General features: G+C 40.4%; 2 protein-coding genes across 6 annotated transcripts; one reads left to right on the top strand and one right to left on the bottom strand.

The window, feature by feature from the left end:
- Positions 1–889: 889 nt before the first annotated feature.
- Positions 890–15,049, bottom strand: ubxn4 (UBX domain protein 4). Of its 5 annotated transcripts, none has more exons than XM_029530881.1 (14): positions 14,828–15,049; positions 14,271–14,373; positions 13,655–13,683; positions 13,038–13,156; positions 12,274–12,466; positions 11,250–11,337; positions 10,674–10,728; positions 10,292–10,456; positions 9,239–9,366; positions 7,645–7,747; positions 6,570–6,701; positions 6,172–6,377; positions 2,247–2,302; positions 890–2,043 (listed from the first exon to the last, which is right to left on the bottom strand). In XM_029530881.1, the coding sequence occupies exons 1-14, from the start codon at positions 14,907–14,909 to the stop codon at positions 1,838–1,840; spliced, it is 1,665 nt and encodes a 554-aa protein (XP_029386741.1). In that variant the 5' UTR covers positions 14,910–15,049; the 3' UTR covers positions 890–1,837. The 5 variants fall into 5 exon arrangements, with proteins under 5 accessions (XP_029386741.1, XP_029386745.1, XP_029386744.1 ...); XM_029530883.1 differs by having other exon boundaries at positions 1,903–2,043; positions 2,133–2,302; positions 14,828–15,048; XM_029530885.1 differs by lacking the exon at positions 14,271–14,373 and having other exon boundaries at positions 14,828–14,954.
- Positions 15,050–15,461: 412 nt separating this feature from the next.
- nmi (N-myc (and STAT) interactor) lies at positions 15,462–20,154 on the top strand. Its single transcript, XM_029530466.1, has 10 exons — positions 15,462–15,576; positions 15,669–15,710; positions 15,785–15,832; positions 16,451–16,609; positions 16,694–16,810; positions 16,966–17,128; positions 17,831–17,937; positions 18,663–18,849; positions 19,478–19,581; positions 19,785–20,154. Exons 2-10 carry the CDS (start codon positions 15,681–15,683, stop codon positions 19,986–19,988), a joined length of 1,119 nt encoding a protein of 372 aa, XP_029386326.1. The 5' UTR covers positions 15,462–15,576; positions 15,669–15,680; the 3' UTR covers positions 19,989–20,154.
- Positions 20,155–22,780: the final 2,626 nt, after the last annotated feature.

Genomic DNA, 22,780 nt, shown 5'->3' with positions numbered 1-22,780 from the left:
ACCTATTTCAAAGAGGCGGGAAATTGTCACATCAGATTTCTTCTCCATTTCTCCTGAGGGGTGTACTACGAAGCGAGATTACTGTGTTAGCGAGGTATGTTGAGCATAAAGCCAGACTTCCGAGTCACGAAGGTGGCTCACTTCTAAGATGACCATATCACCATGGTAACTTATGCTGCAAACATAACCTGGTCCAGACCAGATTATGCAATTTCTACAGAATGTCACAGTATGCCAACACTTAAGTTTAATGATAAACGCAAATGACCAACAGGTGGTGATTGCTAAAGAGGGAATTATTCCCATTGACACTCATTCAGTTACATTTCAACTAAACATTTAAATTCATCATAATCATGAACAATCAATCAACACTTCAGTAACAGCCATTTTAACACACTGTTTTCATCAGAGGTGACAAGTAACTAAGTACAAATACTTTGTTACTATACTTAAGTAGATTTTTCAGGTATCTGTACTTTACTTGAGTATTTATTTTTCTGACGACTTTTTACTTTTACTCCCTACATTTATACACAAAAATATGTTGTTTCTACTCCTTACATTGTAAAAACAGGATCATTGCTTTTTTCATAAACCTCCATAGATGACAGTAAAAGCATACATAAAAGACGTGATGAATGAGAGAGAGAAAGGGGGAGAAGAAGGAGGAGGGGGGTCAGGTAACTGTGGGAAGAAGTCTTGTGAGTGAGGAGACGGTAGAGAGAAAACCGAGAACTTGTACTGGTGCAGAAATTACCAAAGGATGTATTGTGTTTCATTAACTGCAAAAATTCATTTTTACTTTTACTTTGAAAGTACATTTCAGAGCCTGTACTCTCTTACTTTTATTTGAGTAAAGGAATTGAATCAGTACTTCTACTTTTACTAGAGTTTTTTTTTTTATTATTATTATTTCTACTTAAGCAGAGAATATGAATACTTTTGCCACCTCTGGTTTTCATGCAAAAGGATTTCAATTTTAAACAAGTGCAACTGCTGATAATTTGCCAGTGCAGGCTGGTAAGATGCAGCGTGCCTGTTCTTATTTCAAGCACTAAGAAGTAAGGGACATTTGTGTTGTCCTCAGGTTTTGAAGCCGTTTTCAAAAGTATTCAACAGGTTTGTGAGAGTGGTATTTTGTTTTGTATTTGAATACAAACTTTAGGGGTCTTCTTCTATGCTGTGAAATGTTGGGTGCCAATTAGCATTACAACACACCATCGCCAGCTACTGTTGGAGGGTGAATGGACAGCACGGCACTCCACAAAATAAATAACGCACAGGATTTTCAAACGTGATTTTGCTTCCAAGCAAAGAACCCTAATGAAAACGGGTTAGCAACCCACTTTTGGGTCTCGACCCACCAGTTGAGAATCACTGCTTCATTGGATCAGATGGTTTCTGGAAAATCAGAATGAAGCCAGTGACAGTTGCGTCCAGTTTTTTTTTTTTTTTTCCTCTTTCTTATATGTCTGGTGTGCCATGACCACTGGGCAAAGACTGCCTCGACTAAGCCTTCTGAAAGTGTTGATATGAATAGACGAATCAGATCTGTTGGGTCAGAAATTGATAGGTGAAGCTACTTCATGGCACAATGTGACAGGATGTGCACCGAGTAAACGACTCAAGGTTCATGAAAAACAGGCGGCTTTAATTTTCTTTGTTAAAGAGGAGAACTACAGAAGATGGCCAAATGTCATCAAGCGAAACCCTCGTGATGTGCCAAATAAGACACCCTTGTGGTGTGTATGCAGACCTGAAAGCAGATGAATTATTTGATACATTTCACTTTGCAGTTACACAAGATTCCAGATGATTCACTGCCAATTCATAATCAAGCTTCAGCTTCTTGAAGGAGTCCATGACATAAACGTGAACCTGGACTCAGACCACAGCGTTGTAACCAGCGGGAACAGGCTTCACATGTGAAGTTAACGCTGCTGTCCATGTCACTGCTGTGATGTGAGCCCAAGTCAGGACAGTCACACTCAGCTCCAGCTCTGTTGGTAAGTGAAGATCTGGTCTTTGGTGGATCAAGACCTGGAGCACAGTGAGACAGAAGAAACTTGACATCAGCAGATCAGCTCTATGTGCAGCAGATACCCTTCAGCTGGTCACAACTAATTTACAGCAGAGGGGGGTGGGGCGGGCATCAAGGTGCTACATCTGCTGGGTGGAGTTCCCATTCCAGGTGTTGTTGTCGTCCTCATTGTCCTCCTGAGTTCTCAGCCTGCAGATCTTACCCTCTTTCTTGAAGTGCTTGGGTCTCTTCTCAACAGTGTTTTTGGAGAGTGTTTCCCTAAGGACACACAACAATCAGTCAGTTAGTGAAGGTACACAGAGTCTGGAACTGTTAAAGTGGTTTACACACAACAGCAGCAGCATTGGATGCCAAGACTATTGTCAACATGAGCTGCAGCATAAGCCCACAGTGGCCACATGAGCAGCTGAGTGCTGGCCAGTCTGGTCCTGCTGAAAGGTACAAAGCAGTTGAACAGAAATATGAGAGACGTATCACTGTTTAGACACCATAGCCCACCGAATGATGGTGTGTTGTTGTAGTTATAGATGTACGGCCCTCCTTGCAGTTGTTTTGTAGTTAATAATGTGTAGCCCAAATGTGTTGTTGTTATGAATACAACTCCCCTCCTATCCTGGCGGTAAGCGTGCTATGTCATTTAAATTAATTAATTAGTTAATTTAAACTCATTTTCACTGATTTCTAAATCACTCAGGCGATTCCTTAGCTCTGCTAACATAGCTTAACGGTTAGCAATGTACTCCTGCTCTCCTCTTTCCTTCTTCTGCTCTCACTTTCTCCTGCTTTGTGTGCTTCATGTTGAGTTCATGTTGAGTCACCTCTGCAAGTTGACAAATATAGAGAAGAGATAAAGAGTTGGTGTTGCGGCTCCGCACCGTAGCCAGTCCAACTCATTCTAGTGGAGCTAGACGGTTCCCTGTAGTCAGTGTGGGCCAACCAAGAGCAGCTCCTAGAGAAACCCAGAGAGATACTTCCTATCCGCCGTCAAGTCCAGAGCAGCCGGGAATTACTTTGGGTGGCTGGGTGACTGTCTGAGATAAGAGACATAGCCATAGGTAGCAGCCCCTGGTACACCACCAACCAGTTCACATTACCAACTGGTTCTCCCCACTTAGTGAAACACACACTGAGAAACCAACTTGCCGATTCTATTCTGAGGAACCTGAAGTTAGTAACACCAGTGGCCATAGATAAGTGTGTCACTGGGGCCAGAGGGGGTGACATCCACTCTCATCTGAAACTGCTGACTAAGGATGACCGTAAATATGGTAAATTGGCAATATATGCTGGCAGTAATGACACCTAACTATGGCAGTCGGAGATCACAAAGATGAATGTGGTGTTGGCGGGTAAACTTGCAAAAACTATGTCAGATACTGTAATCTTCTCTGGACCCCTGCCCAATTTGACAAGTGATGACATGTATAGCTGCATGTCGTCATTTAACCGCTGTTTGTCGACGTAGTGTCCAGACAACAATGTGGGCCACATAGGTAACTGGAAGACTTTCTAGGGTAGACCTGGTCTGATTGGAGAGATGCTGTCCAGGAAGAACTGGAGTTCAACGCTTGTCTCTGCACCTCAGTCAGAGAGGTTCATCAGGATACACTAGAACCAATATGTACAGAAACTGTGTCTGTCCACTCGACTTCCTAAAGCTGGTAAAAAAAAAAACAAAAAAAAAAAGGAGCTAAAATCAAGAACTTAATTGAAATTAAAACTACCACCAATTGGGATCTAAATATTACAAAAATTAAATGTGGAGTAGTGAATATTAGATCAGTATCATCCAAATCCCTGTTAGTTAGATCTATTTACTCATCATATTATGGATTTATCCTGTATCACTGTTCTCCTGCAGAATGAGTATGTTAGTATAAATAAATCACACCCCCGAGTCACGTTAAATTTCATATTCCTCGTACCATAGGTCAAGGAGAAGGGATGGCTGTGATATTTCATTCCAGCTTATTAATCAATCCTAGACCAAAAACTCCTTATAGATCTTTTGAAAGCCTTACCTTCCGTCTTTCCCATTCAAACCGGAAAATTTAAAAACCACTTCTGGTAGTTACCGTATATTGTTCACCTGGTCCTTATTGACATTTTCTATCGGAGTTCTGAGTTCCTATCGGAATGAATACTTAGTACAGATAAAATCATGATAGTGGGTGATTTCAGTATTTATGTAGATGTTGTCAGTAACAGCCTTAGTTTTGCATTTAAGTCATTACTGGACTGGCTTTTTCCAGTGTGTGAATGAACCTACTCACTGTTTCAATCACACCCTTGATCTGGTATTAACACCAATTTGATCAACAAAATTGATCAATGAATAATATTTATAATAAATGGCTGCAAAGCATCTGGGAATAAATTCAGCTATAGCAGATGTTTATCTGGAAATGCTGTGGCCAAATTTAAGGATAATACTCAAACATCATATGCTAAACTGCCATGTCTAAAGTCAATAAAGAACTTCTCCCCTACACAGATTGATGACCTTGTGAATTTTCAGAGAAACGCTATCTAATCATCTAATCAGTCTGGATGTCATTACTTTGGCTTCCAGCTCCACTGTAAGAAACCTTGGAGTAACCTTTGACCAGGACATGTCCTTTGTCCTTCACATAAAAGAAGTTGGTAGGGTAGCTTTCTTCCACCTGAGAAACATTAGCAAAATCAGAAACATCTTCTCTCAAGATGATGCAGAATAGTCAGTCTATGCATATGTAACTTCTAGGCTGGACTACTGTAACTCATTACTATCTGGATGTCCAAGCAATTTCTGAGACGCCTGCAGTTCATTCAGAATGCTGCTGCACCAATATTAACAGAATGTCATGGTTTTGGTTTCACTGTCGGGGGTTTGAGTTTTTCTGTTATGATTTGAGTTCGGTCTGGTTTTTGTTACACTGTTCAAGATTTGAGTTTCATGGTTTTGTCATATTTCGGGTTCTGTCTAGCGTGTTCATTCTGTGTTGTCTCTTAATGTTTTATTTTGAAGTCTGGGTTATGTCGTGTCGCCCGTTGCTTTACTTCCTGGTTGCTCTCTCCTGTTGATTGCGTTCCCTGCCCTAATGTAGTTCACCTGTGTCTTGTTTTGTTCACTTGGTATTTAAGTCCTGGTTTCTGTTTAGTCCGTGTCAGATCCTTGTCGCTTGTCATTGGTGAGGCTGTCCCTCTGTCTGTTATTTTGTAGTTTTTGCTTTTTACAATTAAAATCCACTTTCATCTCAACCTGGCTCCTGCATTTGGGTCCTCATTCTCACACCACCACTCGTGACACAGGAACTAAGAAAAGAGATCGCATCTCTCCTGTGTTAGCTGCTCTTCAATGGCTGCCAGTAAAATACAGAGTAGAATTTAAAATCCTTCTGTTAATGTATAAAGCTCTTAATGGCCAAGCTCCATCATATGTCAGACAGCTCATAGTTCCTTATTGTCCTGGTAGGCCACTCTGCTCCCTAGATGGAGGTTTACTTGTGGTTCCTAGAGTCTCCAAGAATAAATCTGGAGGCAGAACTCTCAGTTATCAGGCTCCTCTTCTATGGAACCAACTTCCACTATCGGTCTGGGGGGACGGACTCCATTTTCAAGACCAGGCTTCAAGCTTATAGTTAAAACATTAAAGTCCATCTACTCTTTAGCTATGCTGGGGGAACGACTGATAACCCCCCCCCCCCACCGAGATGGCTGCCTTCCCTGAGCCTGGTTCTGCCTGATGTTTCTGCCTCTTAAGCCGTTTTAGGATTTAGAAGGAGAAGCTTTTTCTTGCCACTGTCGCCAAGTGCTTGCTCTTAGAAGGAAATATTGATTCTCTTTAACAACTCCATAAAGACTTTGGACTAGACCTGTTCTATGTGTAAATTGCCTTGATGTAACTTTGTTAGGATTTGGCGCTGTATAAATGAATTTGATTTGATTGAATTCATGGCCCCCCCCTTGACTTTGTATTGTAGTCATAAATGTGTTGTCATCCTTTATGTTGTTGGTGTAGCTATCAATGTGTGGCCCTCTTTGTGCTGCTGTTGTTGTAAAATGTACAGCCCTCCTTGTATTGGTGTTGAAGTTATACATGTGTAGCCCTCCTTGAGTTGCTGAGTTACACAGGTACTATCCCTCACCTCTTTGTCTTCTCTGAAGCTGATGAAGAGGAGCTAGACTGCTTGGGGGGTGGCGGGGATGCTGCTCCAGAGGGGGATGGTGCTGGAAACAAGAAGGAGCTGAGGAACCTCCATACAGCCAGAAGAGGGTAGAGAAGCGTGCCAAGGATGGCCCAGATACCACCCTCTGACAACTGGACCACAGCGTCCGCAGTCCTACCTGAGTTCTGGAAGGGAAAACTCAACTATGACACTGATGTGACAGACCCAGTCTATTTACAAACACCTATTTCCTAAAATAAGTTAACCCTGCCCTAAATTATCTCTGGAGATCAGCAGGTGGGTAGCAAGCAGCTCACCATACTAGTCTATCTCAGACACAGGTACAACACATGGAAAGAGGTCTCTGCTTTACTCACTGGCAAAAGCACGATGGAAGCACTAGGAGCCAGTTCCAGTTCCAGCAGAGTCTTATCCATATCTTCATTGGTGAACTCTCGCCGAGGGAACATTGTTGCCAGGGAGAAGTTGCCATAGCGATTCCCGACTTCCTGAGACAGGACCAACATAAAACCTTTGACCATGGTTCTAAGTGATTGGATTTAAACTGTCACCTTGGATGCACTTCAGTACACCACCTTCATCATCATCAGAACAGCGCTCTGAACACTTTCATTAGTTTGTTATGTCTCCTGTGAAGTGACTGGTAGTTCATTGTTCATTCTTGTATATAAACGTGGTGCTATCTGATTATGGCTTTAAGAACTTTAAGATCAAATATCTTGCAACTAATCAAACCAGCAACCACAGATGAGAACCTTGTTTCCCAACAATTTCTTTTTTAGGTCACACAAAATGCAACATAAAAATCTAGCAAAAATCTCTGTGTTGTTATGCCACCAGTGATAACCAAACACCTGATGCTGAAAATGGGGCCTGGAAAAGGAGCTACTTTCAACACAAATTGTATTTATAAATACACACTTGGCTGGAGAATGTTTGCACTGGTACATTAGCTCATACATGTACATATATTAAAGATGTACATAGTCTTCTCAGTTGCCATGATTCAGTGCATGATACCATTGATCAGCATGCTCATTTGTATGCATCAACATTCATGAGCTTTGCATTGTGTAGAGGGCAGAATATGAGGTGAAGCCAGCTGAGCAAACTTCCAGGTGGACAGTGATTTATAAAGGGAATACTGCTAACGTTTTGGCATACACCATTTTCGGCTTTTGAGTGCACTTACACTTTTAGTGCAGATTCTACGCAATGTTTTATAAATAAATCGTGTTCAACGTTTAAACATGTCACCAGATTAATGAAACTCTGGAGTTTCAGACACAGAATTGTTTGTGTATTGTCCAAATGGTGTAAATACATGTCCCATCATACTTACAAAATGGCTGAATGTGCCTTAGAATAAATAACTGGCATAAGTGCTATGAGCAGATCCACTTTTGAAATTCTAAACATACAGTCACAGACCTGAACCACAAAGAGCCGAGCCTCCTGCAATCTGCTCTGTGATGGAAAATGGTTGCTGAAAGACGAGCCGTCTGGAAGGCGGAACTGTATCCTCGCTATGGCACTGAGACACACACAAATCCAGATTTACACACACATAAACACACTTTGTTATTCTATTGCTAACCAGAGGTCATGCAGTTTGCATACTACTACCTTATTGAAAAGCACTGGCTTTGATGCTATTAATCAGCATTTTCTCTGAGGTCAAGGGTGCCAAAACTGTAAGCCGACTTTAAGTCACAGGCCAAACAGGAATGACATTTTCTGAACAGACTCAAACTAACCATGTTTTGAACATAACTATGAATTGAAACAGACAGAACAATACATATTTTTTTTCCCCCCGTTCGGGGTCGCCACAGTCATTCTGCTCCATGATTTGCATGGTTGACTTGGGTACTGTTTTTATGCCAGATGCCCTACCTGTCAGAATCCTCCCCATTTATCCAGGCCACAAGCAATGGTTTGAACCCAGTGCCTCTGCATGTAAAGTATGCAGCTCTCCCACTGACCTACGTCCCCAGTAATAAATAAACTTAAAAATATTTTACTCTCCAAAAAAATATCTCCCATGAAAATGTCAAAATATGAACATGCTGGTGAAAACTTGTTGGGATGTCTGACCTTATGCTATTTACATACTTTTGTACGGTTGATAATCATGCTGTTTTAACCTAATAAATTACGTATTGTTTAATATCTAATTTTATATCTTTTACATGTTTTTAAATGAAATATCCATATACAGTATATTATAAACATGATCTTTTTATTACTAAATGAAGGAGATATATTGGGGTTCTGGACTTTGTGGTTTGTGTCTGTTCTCCTTCCTCATCCACAGAAAACAGGGACCGTTAACAGCCACTGAGGGCTGATCGCGGGAATGGAGCCAGAGAATACAAAGACGAAGTGTGCAACCCGGAGAAGACAACACCCACATACCTCATTTCCTTAGTATAATCATAACATAAACTGGACCCTGTCTGCTTGTCAGGGAAACGTAGTCTGGTCCAGAGCTCTGTGAACAATCTCTTTTTTGCAGTACTGTTAGTGTTCAAATAAAATATATGAAATTGATTTGGATGTCTACTGCATCCTTCAAATGAACGCGTGATATCACTTTCGGAACTCTACAAACTTGAAAATATAAAAATTCTAAAAATTATTATATTCTTTAATTACCGCCGCAACAGCTCCAGAAATAAGACGCACAGGTTTCATCAGGGAGTCAGGTAACCTATTGTTCACATGCAAACTCAGCACAGAAAGGCCCAAGGCCAGGAACCAAGCCTGCAACCTTCTTATTGTGGGATGACAGTGCTAAACACTATGCCACCGTGCTGCCCTAGTTTGACATGGATGTCTAAAATAAGTTTAGTATTCGCCTACAATGTGGACAGCTTTTCATTTCATTTATTTATTTATTTGTTTGTTGCAGATCAGACCCTCCAAGCAATCCTTCAGTATGTGCTGTTTGCCAGTCTCTAACAATTGAATCTACTAAACCTGACCCATAGGCGTACAACGCATATCTCAATGGTCTCCTTACCTCCTCTCCCTGGCCAATGCCTCCCTCCTGGCATCCTGGTCAGCTTGTCTGGACTGCAGAAGGGCTTCCTTGCCAGCCCTCTCCTCCTCCTGGGTTTTGGCATAGCGGGCTGCTCTGTCAGCTCGGTCCTGTGAGACAGAGGGGATGAGAACTGTGGACAAAAGCAACAAGTCTTATGTCTGTGTGTCTGATGTTTTATCTTGCAATCTAAGTCATTTGTCCAGGAGGTGTGTCACACAGACATTTGAGGTTTGTTTTTTTTTTTGTACTATATATATATATATATATATATATATATATACATACATACATATATATATATATATATATATATATATATATATGTTAGGTGGCACTGATCATTATTTTTATATGAGGAAGTGGTTCGCCTAACCCAGTACCAGAAAATGCAAGCAAGGCCTTGATTTGCCTTAACCAAATTGGGTTGTTGTTTAGGCTTTAATAAGAAGTTTGTTTCTTTTGGTCTGTTCATCTTTTAGCAGGATTACACTGTCAATATCAAACAGATCTGAAATAGATTTCTATCACCAATGTACATTTTTCATTGAATAATTAGGCTGTCGTCAGTGCAGTTCACAATAAGTATACATCAAATTGTTTGTAATAACAAAAAACACTTTTCTTATAAATACATGATGATTGATTCAAGGGGGAAAACTGCCCGTACGTTTTCATAGTGGCTCAAGTGATGACCTTAAATTTGAATGTCGACCTTTTGTCTTGTAATCCCAGACAGAGTGGATACTGATGTGGGGCTGATGTGTCTAAAGTTTTGAAGTTTACTGAAGTTTACAAAAGCTGCTTTGTCATATTAGAATGCCATTTTTAGGGTTCTGTGTTCATTAGTGTTCAGCCATTGAATCTGCCACCAAATTCTATTTGAAAATTACCACTGTTCTCAATGATGGCAGGAACATCTACTTGAGGTTTCAGTTTTAAAATTTGGTTGGCTCTAAAAAGCTGTAATGATACATGTATAGATTGCATAGCAGCCCCACTGTTTTTCAGTTCCTTCATTTTTAAAGGGGTTACCATGGCAATTTGCTGTTTGACCCGCTCCCTGGCAGCCCTTTCCTCAGCCTTTTCCCTGTTCCTCTCTTCCAGGAGACGCTTCGTCCTCTCTTCTTCTTGTTTCTTCTTAAAGTCCTGCATGTCCTTGCCGACCTTCCGTCGCTCCATTTCCTTTCTGATCTCATTCTGAATCAAAGGCAGCACAAATAGGAGTTGAATGGTTAATCATAAAATTAAAAAAATATTAAGCACAGGGCCTGTCTTTGTATTTTTATTAGCAATGGCATTCTCTTCTTTGGGTGGCTACAGGGTTGCAGCTGCTGCATTTCCTTGTTACTCTGTGACCACACTGTAACAGTTTAATTCAGCAACACACACACAATTTAACACAATGTCTCCTCACCTCCTCCTCGCCTTTCTTTTTTTGTTCTCGTCTCTCCTCCAGTTTCTTGGTTAACCTGACAGAATATGATAATACATCATCACATTCATCTGGATTAGTAACCGTTTCATCATTGCATGATATTTCTGACTCTATTGTTGATTTTTCCTAACTACAGTACACTGAACTACCAGCTGATTGAGTAGTGGTAGACTGCTTGATGCAGCTTTCCGCAGTAGATGAATTTATTTAGAGCTTCAGGAAGTTGTAGAGGAGTGATTACAGTCAGTGCACAGATAAATTTCACTTTCATGAAACTCATGTTATTCAACTGTAATTGTCACTGTCTATGGTACACAAAGTTACTTTCTAGATGAATGTCCTGTTTGTAAAGCTGCTGATGTGAGGGCAAGTTGGGGATTTAATGCTGGTTTCCCGCTGTAATTACTTTGATCCATGTTGAGCTCTAGTCCATTTGGTAAACTACAATGCGTTTAGTTGTGGTCTTCCTTTTGGCTGCCATGTGATTTCCATTTGAGTACCAACACCTCATCACAGAACACTAACTGTCAAGAGCATGTATGTGCGCTTATCCACCTTTCCACCTTTGCATCCAGGTTTTCTTCTCTTGGAGAATACTGAGCAGCAGAGGGGCAGTCACCATCTGCTGGACTTGACAAAGATGCTACAGGAAAGAAGAGGAAAGCTTTAGATTAACTTGCTGTGTGATGGCAAGCCAGGACACAATGAAACAGTCACAAAGACTACTTATGTGCTTCAAAAATCATTCCAGACTTATTACATCAACATCACTTTTCTTTTTGCACTACAAAGTATTTTTCTTTCTCACTGTCACTTTATCTTTACCACCACCACTTTATATTTTTTTAGTTTGTATTTTTAATTTATATTTTGTCTATATTTGTTTTATATTCTCATTTGTTTTCTATACCTATGGTTGTTGCTGCAACAAGGAATTTCCAATACATGGGATAAATAAAATACTCATCATATAATATGCCTGAACCCATGGAAGACTGAGTGCATGCAATTACAGCCTGTTAAGAAATAAAGGGCTTCTGTCCACTGTAACATTAAAGGATGTTTAATTCAAAACAGTAACAAGTTCATGTCAAACAATGGATGATAAAAACCTGTCTCTGTTAAAATGCTGTTACCTTCTGCTGGTAAATACAGGCCCTTCCAACTTTATAGGGAAATGTAGTAATTGTAGATCTACTGTAACATCCCATGGTAACGTATACCAACTGTTCACTACAAGATCCACAGTCAGTATTATTTAGTCTGTCATAACATTCAGACAGTCAGGAACAGTTAGACAGTCAGACAATCAGTCAGCTTGTTTAGTAATTTTGAGTGTGATGTACTGTTTCTCCATGTCCTTCACTACTTTAAAACTGTAGTCATATGATCATGATTTTATTAGTCAAAACATGGGATTATGGGGATATTTAACTGTAATGAAAGTTATTGCATTTTAACAGCGATTCATATTAAACAATTTCAACAAATCTAGATAGCTGAAAAGGCTACATCGAAGTAAAATCAATACTCATCATTGGATTGACTCAAGTTGTGATCTTCCAATATGAGACTTCACCTCTTTCTGATTCTGGCACTGCCGTGGGCATCGTGAGTTCTGCGGCAGACTTAATTGGAACCACTGGAGCTGAGTCTTCAGCTGGCTCAGGAGCTGAGGCTATCACAGGTTCAGTCCTGTTATGTGGGCTGTTCACCAGAGGAGGATTTCCCTCTGGGGCCACTGTCACACCTCCAATCTGCTGAGCATGCATCTGTCAGAAAACGGGCAGTAACATGACCAGCTGTAAATTCAGTCGCCTCAGTGGCAAGGGCTGGTATTGAAGAACCATCTTCTTTTACTGTCATATGCTCTCTTTCAGTTAAACTGGCTACGCAACACATCCTGCATTCCTTCATGCAGCTGACAAGCAGAATCACAAAAAGACAGGACATCTTAATAAGACAAAGAGACAATCTGGTTGCCGTAAGTCCAAAAACATTGTCATGATAAGTTAAAACATAATACTGTCACAGAGGTAACAATAAACTATGTTCCATAGGCTTCTGCTGAAGATGCCACAGAAAACCACACACCGTATTGTCTCAGTCATACAAGAACAGTGACTTGTGTGTGACAAAGTAGTAGTTGTGATTGTCAAGTCAATCTTCTGCAGGTGTGTGGTGCTGAACCAAACTCAAATGTGACACTCATGGTGCGGCCACAGAATCACCAGCGTATATTTTCTGAGGCAACCCTGAACGTCTCACTGCTTTAATGGATCTAAATAGAACAGCAGCTCCCTAGTCTTTCAATTCCAAACAATCAAAACTTTTTCGCAGTACCTGCTTCACTCTATTGATTCTCTTCTTCAGTTCTTCAGCAGACACACTACCAGCAATGACCTCCAGGGGAGTCCCATTCTCACCGATGAAGAAGCTAGAGGGTATGCACACCACTGGGTCTTCACACAGGGAAAGGTCAAGGAACAAGTTCCCAACAAGTGACATTTGGTAAGAAATATCCACATTATTATTTGTATCTGCACCGATTTGTACAAACTCATGCACATCTACTCCATTAATGTTTTAAAAATTTCTATCTAGATTAAAACATTATTTCCTATGAGAGGAATAAAAACTTGTTTAAAAAAAAAAATAAATTAAAAATTCCTGGATCGGAACATGATCAGCTTCATCCCCGGATCTAGTCCCATCTCTCCATCTTTAACTCTTTAATTTCTTTACTGCACCCTTTTGTGTGTCTAAGGTAGTTCATTTGCCCCGATTTTAAGAGATGCACCTTGCACCTAACCCTAACCCTGCTGCAAGGTAACAAATGAAGAAATTGTTTTCCTCAAGATTAATCAGTCATAAATAACTTCCTCAATTACATTTTCTTTTGTACTCACATTAGTTTACCAAATGAAGAAATGCCCAAACATTTAGTGCAAAGAGGATACAGATTTGGGAGAACTGCATACATGTTTCACTGTGGAAAAAAAATGGCACAGCATCAAGTGTTTGAACTCGTACACAACATTTTTTTCTTTAAATGTATGACAGCAAACACACCAGACTGACTGCTGCTGCTGCAAACGAGACGGACATTGACTAGATTGTTGACATTTGAAATAACATTTGAAATACTATTTGAAAGAACAAATTAGGGTAAAATGCTTTATCAATTTATACTTAATTAGGTTTCAGTCAAAAGTGAAAGCAACTCTGCTTTTATTTAGATTGCCTTGTCAGTTAGGGATATTGGTTTTGTTTGCTCAGCCACCCTGAAACTTTAGCTTTCTCTACATGCCACCTCTGTTGAACTTAATCAGTCCTATATTTGTCCACGTTTGATGAGAGTCACCCCACTAAATTATATGAATTGCAACTAAACCCTTTTGCCCTGGAGTTCCACGTTACATTTCATTAATGTGTAGCAATATTATAAAGTTAGTATAGGCCATTTCAGCTGAGACACATTTACTAGAAAGAGGCTCCTTCAATAATATCTTATCAGTGACCTCACCTAATGCTGCACAATAGCACAGTACTCTGTGTCACTGAACACATCAGTACCTCTTGGCATCGACTCTGATGGCCACGCAGCAGTTGAGTGCTGCCTCTGAGACCTGGTCATCCTCCCAACTCGACATCAGCTGTGCTGACTGTTCGTCTTCCCCTGAGGACAGAGACACCTACTCACTGGCATGAAACTCACCTGGCAGACCATGGTGAATTAAAGAGCAGCAAAACTGATACCTATGTCTGAGAGACAACGTGACTCCCCCAGGCTGATTATCTGGCTAATCTATTGGTGAGCATCTAATAGATTAGCTAGCTTGGCACTACCCAGTGGACTTTGGAGTGCTTAGTTAATTTAGTCAGCCTCTTAGCTTCTCAGCTTCTCCTTACATTGTCACACAGGTCAGCAACCAGCGGCTCTAGCTAGCTTCATGTCCATGTTATTAGTACGGAATATCGGTGTCATGACGTGTCTTTGACAGCGGACAGGCTAAGCTTGCTGGCTAATAGCTAAGCAAGCGATTTACCCACCGCTAGTTGGCTAGCACTATTACCCTTTACCTATGCAGGCTACCGTTAGCATGCTATCTAATGAACCGACATTGCGTTACCTGTTATGACGACAACAAAAACGAAACTCCGCTCTTTCGCAGAGGTAATGGCATTGGGAATGGAGCCCTCGAACCAACGCATGCTTCTAGGCTGTGATTTTTTTCCTCTCCTTTTATTGATAATTTTGAGCAGCCGAGCTAACGATTACATCGGCTCATGTAGCTTCGTCAGTCTGTCCTAACCGGAGTCTGAACACAGAGCAGGGTCCCGAGCAGCTATGGGAAGCTCACATGACCAACCGTCATTACACTTAAACACGGAAACTGCGCGGCTGTTCGCATCAATCACAACCCTAAGAAGACGAGGAAATGTGTTTTGTACAAGCCATACACAGGGACACAAAGCTGAAAACACACACACAAAATAATAAATCTCTATTCAGTCGTGAAAATACAGTCGATGTGTCCGGTGTCTTGTTGGATCTGGATTTATTTCATGACGTCTTAGTGTTTGTTTTATTTACTTTTTTTTTTTTATTTATTATTATTATTTATTTATTTACTTAAGATAAATCCCATAGTTAGGTAATTTTTTATTACACTAGTTATTCCCATAACCAGTGTTTATCAGTATCTTGGATTTTGCAGTGTATTTAAATTTTCAATGTGTAATTACGATATGCTGTTACACTCGAGCGCGCCATGTCATATCATAAAAGTTTCACTTTTGATTCAGTCTGTCGACGCTACAGTGGAGGGTCCTCCATTATCTATCCTCACAGGAAAATCAACCCGGTGCTTAACAGAAGGTATACCCACTTTAACCTCAAGGGTCAATAAGATGTTTATCCTGTGTATTTATTTTATGCGCTTTGCTGACGGTGCTCCGTCTTCTTGTCAGATCCTGGCCAACATGTCCAGTATCAGGCCCAATACTGACGAGGTAAGATACGTTCTTGTTTCTAGAGACTGTTATGTGACCCGGACTGGTTGTAAACAGGTCTGTGTTCCTTTCAGGTGAACTCTGATGTGGAGGTGGCCAAGAAAGAGCTGGAGACCTGGAAGGTAAGAGACCCAGTCAATAATACTCAACGGGTTCAGCCTGCCACCGAGCAAAACCAGGTCACCCAGGTCTCAGATGTAAATACCTACTTATAATGATGCTGCAGTCAGTCCAACAGGGACCTGGGTCTTCTCTCCTATGAGTGTTATATTTTCACACTGTTGATCAGCTAATTTTTGTGGAGCACAAAATCCTGGGACCAACCTCACTGGCCCCCATTAATACACCAGCCTTACACTCAGCAGTAAAAAATATTTTCTCAGAGTAGCTATAGGCCATTTTACCAGACTAATGGCATGATAATTTTGTGAGGAGCCTGTTGTTGCCCTCATTCTGAGTTCTACTAAGCGACAGATTTAAAATGACCCTTATAACTTGTGGCAGATCAGGGTGTTTGCTACATTGAAGCAGAGGTGCTAGGTTTACTGTGTTCACTGGGCAGGTAATATACAACAAAAACAAAGACACTTACACTTAAAGTAACAATATATAAACATACAATGCACAGTTAAAAGTGTATTTACAGCATGCTTAGCAATAATCTCAGACCTTGTTTCACTTTATGTCTTTGAGGTAGGACATGTAGCATGCTCCCTTATTAAGTTGTCTTTGTGTCTCAGTCTAAAGTAGAGAAAGGCGATGATTTGAAATCCAGACTCATTGTGGAAAAACTTGACGAGGATGAAGCCAAGGCAAAAGCCAAACAGGAGATGATATCTTGGATTGAAAAAAAAGACAAGTTTCAGGGGGACTTCACTCAGAGCCTGAGCTCAGTGCAGGTACAGTAATTGCCACACCTGAGACATCTGCAGGAGAATTGACATGGGACAACCAAGAACTAATTTCAACTTGTTCTCACTCAGGATAAAATTGAGAAATTTGCTAAATGCAAACAAGATTTGCTCGAGAAACTAAGAAGATATCAAGCTGAGCTGGAGCTTAAGAGGGCTGAGTCCACCAAACTGGAGCAGAAATTCAAGGTAAGGTTACTTTTAGGATTATGCACCAACAGAGTCTCCATATCCTACCAAAGCAGACTGTTACTGCATTCATATTTTACAGTGTGAGACAATAGTAAGAGCACTATGACATATCATACAGTTTATCAACAATTATAAGACACCGTTCTGTCTAGATCTATGCCCAAATTCCAGAGACAGAGGTGAGGTTCAACACTCAGGACAAAAAGGAGTGTGATGATGACAGTCAGCCAATCAGAGGAGTGTTCACCATCCGTCAGAGGTCAACTGTGCCTCTGCAGGGAGGACAGGCCCTTGTGACTTTCGAAGAAGAGAAAGGTACACACACTTCATCACTGCGTTAAAGACCTGAGTTGATGACATGAGCTTTGTCTCAACTATACTCAACCCAAAAGAATGAGGGCTTATAGTGAGTTGAGCATTGTGTAACAAACTCATTGTATGTGTTATAAGTAGGCGGGCTCACAATTGCACTGAATTCAAGAAGCTTGAAGCTTATTTTTTGAAAGAGCATGGGAAGAGCATCTCTCTCTGAGCTGTGCTTGGGCCTTACATATATGTATGGATATACAGTGTAATGCAACATCTTTTTTAGTCCTTACCTCTCAGACCAGCAATGGTGTTTGTGGTGAGGGCAGAGGAGGAGTAGTGAGGCAGCCTGTGGAAGGAACTTCAGCCTACAGCTTGGCTTCAGCACACTTTGACAACCACAGGTCACAGCTGAACTTTCCTTCATTTCATATCAGTCAAGAACTGTCGGTGTGGTCTTTAGTGAAAAGAGAGAAGTGGGTATAACAAGTTCAAGGTTCAAGGTTGATTTGTAATTATTTCCATGTTTGCACATAAGAAAAAAATTGTACTCAGGTCAGCAAGCATACGATAAGAACCACAAAGATCAGCTTTATAGTTTAATTTGTTATTACTGACCTTGCCCAACTAAAAAGTAAACATCCTCCCTCTCTCAGATGACTCCCTCTCTTTCATGTTTCTTGTAATGCTTTGCTATGTTTTCTCCTCCAGTGGCCTCTCAGATCCTGAAGATTGCAAAGTGCTCTGTGTCCTGTGACAACAAGAGTGTTGAAGTTAAACCAAAAAGAATAACAATAGATCCTGTTGTCAAGTTTGAGGTAATCATGCTGCACACAGACACAAGGGGGGAAAACCAGCATGAAGGTGTCACACTGTCACAGAGGCGATAACTCAGGTGCAGGAACCTGTATGAACCAGTCCAGGTGCTAGAAACCTGAACAGCTGTAATTTGAATGCTTTGGTAATACAATCCACAGCTCAGCTGGAGCCAGCATGACTGATTAAGCACTGTGACACAATGCACAGGTGAGAGCAGAGTTAGTCTGAGACATAAAAACCTTGTGACCAGCCAATCATTTACATTTGTTTTGGTTTTTTTCCGGCTAAAATCACATTTTGGCAAAGGTTTTGCAAATAATTAAGAGTTACATTTGAGTCAAATTTTCAAATATATTTTTTAGTTGTTTATTTATGCTCCATATATAATGTATTTATATTTGGACAAAACCCCACCTCTCTCTCGTTTCCAAAAAGTACATGGTATTATATTGAGTCAAATAGATAATTCTGCAGGAGAAATTTTATTACTGACATGGCCTTTACTGTAGCTGTGGTGTGATTTTCAATAATGAGAATTTAAATAAAAAATAAAAAAAAATAGAAAAACCTATGACCTGGGACAGTGGCCCAGGGGCACATAAATACAAACAACACTGGTTCCAATTTGATCCTGTAATCCCCTTTCAGTCTGTGCATATTGCATATTGCATAGTGGTGTTAACGCAGAGGCCCCTGTAATCAGTCTGTGGTCTTATCAATATAGGTCCACCTTGATGTTTCCAGAATGGATCTCAATGTTTGCAATATTCCCCCTTCCATGCCAGAGGAGAGAATGAAGGACCGACTGGAGATGAGTTTCTCCAGGCCCAGCAGAGGAGGAGGTGAGGTGAAGAGAGTGGATTACGATGCGAACACGGGGATAGGCCACATCACCTTTCTACACCCTGGAGGTACAGCTCTCTTTTACTGATGTTTAGCTCCCAATTAATATTTACAGCAGCTCATTAGACATAGACACACTTCACTGATTGTGATCCTCAAACTCCACACATGTACACGTGTAGGTGGCTTCAGTTTGTTGTATTCCAGGTCCTGCATAGTGGATTTGGAATGGTGGGATCAATGTGGTTCGTTCAAGGTTTAGGGTAGATTTGTGTTCAGGCTGCTCCGGACACTTGTGGTGCAAGAGGTGAGATCAGAAAAAAGTATTATTCAACAGCTTGCATAGCTGTGTCCAAAGTTGTAACCAACCCCAAGAACTACTTTCAGGCCCTGCCTCCTCTCCTGGTGCAACTTCAACTCAGCTCAGATATCCTCAGGCATTGATATATCTCAATATATACATATATGTATGTCTAGTATGCCTTGGCACAACACTCCACTATTCACAGCCAGCTGTTGTTAAACACATCCTGAGAGCTGTGATGAATGCACCACTGAAGGTAACTGTGTTGTTTCAGTTGATGAAGCATGAAACATTTTAATGCTTTACTCAGTCTCTACAAGGAAATTAAGTCACTCAAGAGGCAGTACAGGCAGGATTTGTATTGATCCTCAGCTGTGTTTGTGTGACTAAAGTTGCTGAAGGCTTGGTCCTGAGAGGAAGCTACTATGTGGGCCTGGACTCTAAGGTGAATGTGCAGGTTGGACCCATTTACAAACACAAGCTGCGCAAATTTCAGGTAGGAAACAGGAATGAAATTATTTATCATCTGTAGATGTATTGATCAAAACTGTTGCACTGTCAAGGCTTATTTGTCAGAGCGGAGGACTTTGTGGTTAGTAAAGATACTCATCAGGTATCAATCATTTATTAAGAATCAACATTACTGATAATAATCTGTGAACAGGATTCTGAGAAAGCTGACATTCTGGTCTGTTTCAGACCTTCAGCGGCTCCCCAAAGCGAACCCTCCTCCTGGATGGCATTCAGGATGTAACAGATGAGGACGACCTGCAGGACCATTTGGAGATCCACTTCCAGAAGCCCAGTAACTGTGGCGGTGAGATAGAGAGCATTAAGTACCTCTCTAGAGGGAAGGCTGTGCAGGCCATATTCTGTGAGGACCTGCAGCACAGAGAGGAGTGAGTGTCACCTGTAGGAGCCAATTCCTCAGTCACACCTGTGTCTGTGGTCCTGAGGGTCCTTCTCCTGAACTGAAGGGAATCATTTCAGTTTGTTTAATCATTAATCAAGGCATCTGTACAGGGTGTAATACTGTTTTCCCTTGGGCTCATTAAAAAACCTGAATCTAGGAATTGTGTGTTGTTACTGACTCTCAATGCATTTCTCATCACAGAGGACACCTTGGTGTGGCCTAAGTAACTCCTCCATCATCTGAGCTAAGAGACTCAAACCTCCATAAAGATTTGCAATGACAGCAGGTTTCATTTAGTTTGAGTTTTGTTCTGGGAACTATAAATGTTCATCAGGTCTCTGGGTCAGAATTCCCAGCATTAAGATAAGAGTACTTTATTTATCCTACATATGAGAAATTTCTTGTTACAGCAACAACCACAGATGAAGACGATATAAGAAGATGAAGAAATATATACAAAATATAAACAAAAATACAAAAAAAAACAAAACACAAAATATAAGGTGGCAGTCATAAAGATAAGGTGGCTATGAGAAAAGAAACTCTCCTCTAGTGCAAAAAATTTGATGTAATATGTAATTAGTCTGGAGTGTCGATTTTTATTGCATAAAGTTATAAAGTCTGATTGCTGTTGGGTTGAATGACCTGCAGTAGCGCTTCCTCTTGCACCATAGGCGCAGCAGTCTGTTGCTGAAAGAGCTGCTTAGTTATTCCACAGCGTCATTGCTAATGTTATTTTTAGTGGAGCTTCAGGTCACACAAATACAAAATATTTGCCATCATTTCTTCTCATTATCACTTGGTATTTCCACAAAGAAGGTGACCTATAATGTTTTACCTGCATTATGACAAAGATTGATGATCGCATCTCCCTCATTTAATTCACCTGACACTGACCATCAGAGGAAATACCATGAGAACTAATGTCATTTTAGTACTAGTCCATTTCTCAGGAGCCATCCTCCATGTGAAATCACAAAGAAGTCAGATTCTCATCACCTGTTTTGATTTAATAAGAGACAGACAGTGGCAGACATGCTGCAGTATTGTGTCTTGTATATTCCATAAAATATAGTATCTGCATAATGAAGATCCCATGTCTTCAAAGAATTTATTTAATCAGCCCACAACCATGTCCTGCTGGTTTTTACTGGTTTCAGTAATCTTGCTGTAGGTGAATACAAGTACAAGTACATATCCCTGCTTACATTATGCAGTCCTCGTGAGGAGGCTGAAGTTGTTAGACTGCAACAAAATAGTGAAGAAAGATTTCACATCTGCATCCCTGTACAAACATCTGTCTGCAACTGATGTTCATAGAGGTCCAATCAGTATTGGGAGTAGGTATTCTGTCCCTGCAGTCTCTATGGGGGAGACCTCTGCACTGGGAGTCACAGTATTCTGTATAGGGAGTTAACAGGCACCATGTAGTAGGTGAAACCCTAAATGAGTGGTCACCCCTGCTGTGTTGAGATAAGTCCTGCCCACAGTGACCTATAGACAGTGCACATGCTGAATCCACTCCAGCTCTGTTCTCAGCAGTGAGTCTCTTACATGATAGCACAGCTCTTAGCTTTGGTCTGCTGAAAGTGTGTTGTTACTCTGAGAGACATGTCACGCCCACCCTGAGCATGTATGTAGAAATAAATGAATGTGATACTATTTTGATTTTGTTTTATGTTGTTTTAAATCTCAAAAGCTGGGCACTTCTTTGTTGTTTGCACCATTGTTGCATTATAAGTGTTTTAACCATTGTAAAGCACATTGAGTTTGCCTTGTGCATGAAATGCGCTCTATAAATAAAAAAATTGATTGATTGATTGATGCAGTTCCAAACAAAGAGATCAGTGTTTGGTTTGGAATCTGTCCATTTTTTCTTGTGAATGTGAAATTTCCCAAGAATCAGGATTAGTTGTACAAAAAAAACTATATCATCGTCTAAGTTTTCCTTTTCTTGTAAAATAATTACTTGTCCTGTTATTGTCCTAATACATTTCTGTACATCAGTCCAGAATGCTTCTGAGAATGCACATTGATAAAACAAATGATAAATTGTTTCCTCTTCATTCCCACAGAGTTTACACAACAGATCAATATCAATATTAAATCTTGCCAGTTTTGTGTGTGTGTGTGTGTGTTGGATAAATCTTATGTAATATCTTAAATGAGACTTCTGTAAATTTATTGTTTAAACAAAACTTGTAACAGCAAAGTTGTCTAGCAAGAGTTTTGGCTTTATACATGCCCGTGCACTGTTAATAATCCACTCGACGTCCGGGTTAAGTTGAAAAAATTAAAAACCTTTTATTCCACAAGTGTCACAGTAATCCACAAAAAATGCCTTTCTTCTTTCTAACCTGTACAAGGCATGAAAAGCAGGTTACACAAGCATGGTAAGAAAACCGTATGTCTCCACTGCTAGACTGGGGTTCAATACTAATTACAGGTCACGACCCCACTCTGCCAACGTGTGAGGCTGCAGTCTTAAAGCTACAGTACCCGAGTACTAAACATAATTTACATAGCCTGTTATAGACAGAAAAGATGAACAAATAATAACCAAATTCAATTAAACTGACTTATAAATGACTGTTAGACAACTATTAAACCTAAAGTTTAATCCAAAGTTAAATCCAACGTAACATTACTAAGTATGTTTAAATGACATAAGAAAAGTGAAAATATTAGCAAATTTATTGCCTCATACATATCCGGTCCCCAATTGTTCTCTAAACTTAGAAACAATTACAAACATGTCCATCAAAAAAACCATAGGGCAATT

This window comes from Echeneis naucrates, chromosome 21 (assembly GCF_900963305.1).
Source record: "Echeneis naucrates chromosome 21, fEcheNa1.1, whole genome shotgun sequence".
In the NCBI taxonomy this organism is placed as follows: Eukaryota; Metazoa; Chordata; class Actinopteri; order Carangiformes; family Echeneidae; genus Echeneis; species Echeneis naucrates.
The sequence above is the reverse complement of the archived record's forward strand: the minus strand, read 5'-3'. Positions and strand labels throughout refer to the sequence as shown.

What these genes read in the sequence shown, in the direction of transcription:
- ubxn4 (XM_029530881.1), bottom strand. Translation starts at nt 14,909, where the DNA reads ATGCGTTGGTTCGAGGGCTCCATTCCCAATGCCATTACCTCTGCGAAA. An exon ending in TTTTGTTGTCGTCATAACAG is followed by an intron (nt 14,374 to 14,827) that starts GTAACGCAATGT and finishes CTCTGTCCTCAG; the next exon opens with GGGAAGACGAACAGTCAGCA. An exon ending in AAAAGAAAGGCGAGGAGGAG is followed by an intron (nt 10,457 to 10,673) that starts GTGAGGAGACAT and finishes CCTTTGATTCAG; the next exon opens with AATGAGATCAGAAAGGAAAT.
- nmi (XM_029530466.1), top strand. Translation starts at nt 15,681, where the DNA reads ATGTCCAGTATCAGGCCCAATACTGACGAG. An exon ending in AGAGCCTGAGCTCAGTGCAG is followed by an intron (nt 16,610 to 16,693) that starts GTACAGTAATTG and finishes GTTCTCACTCAG; the next exon opens with GATAAAATTGAGAAATTTGC. An exon ending in ATCCTGTTGTCAAGTTTGAG is followed by an intron (nt 17,938 to 18,662) that starts GTAATCATGCTG and finishes TTATCAATATAG; the next exon opens with GTCCACCTTGATGTTTCCAG.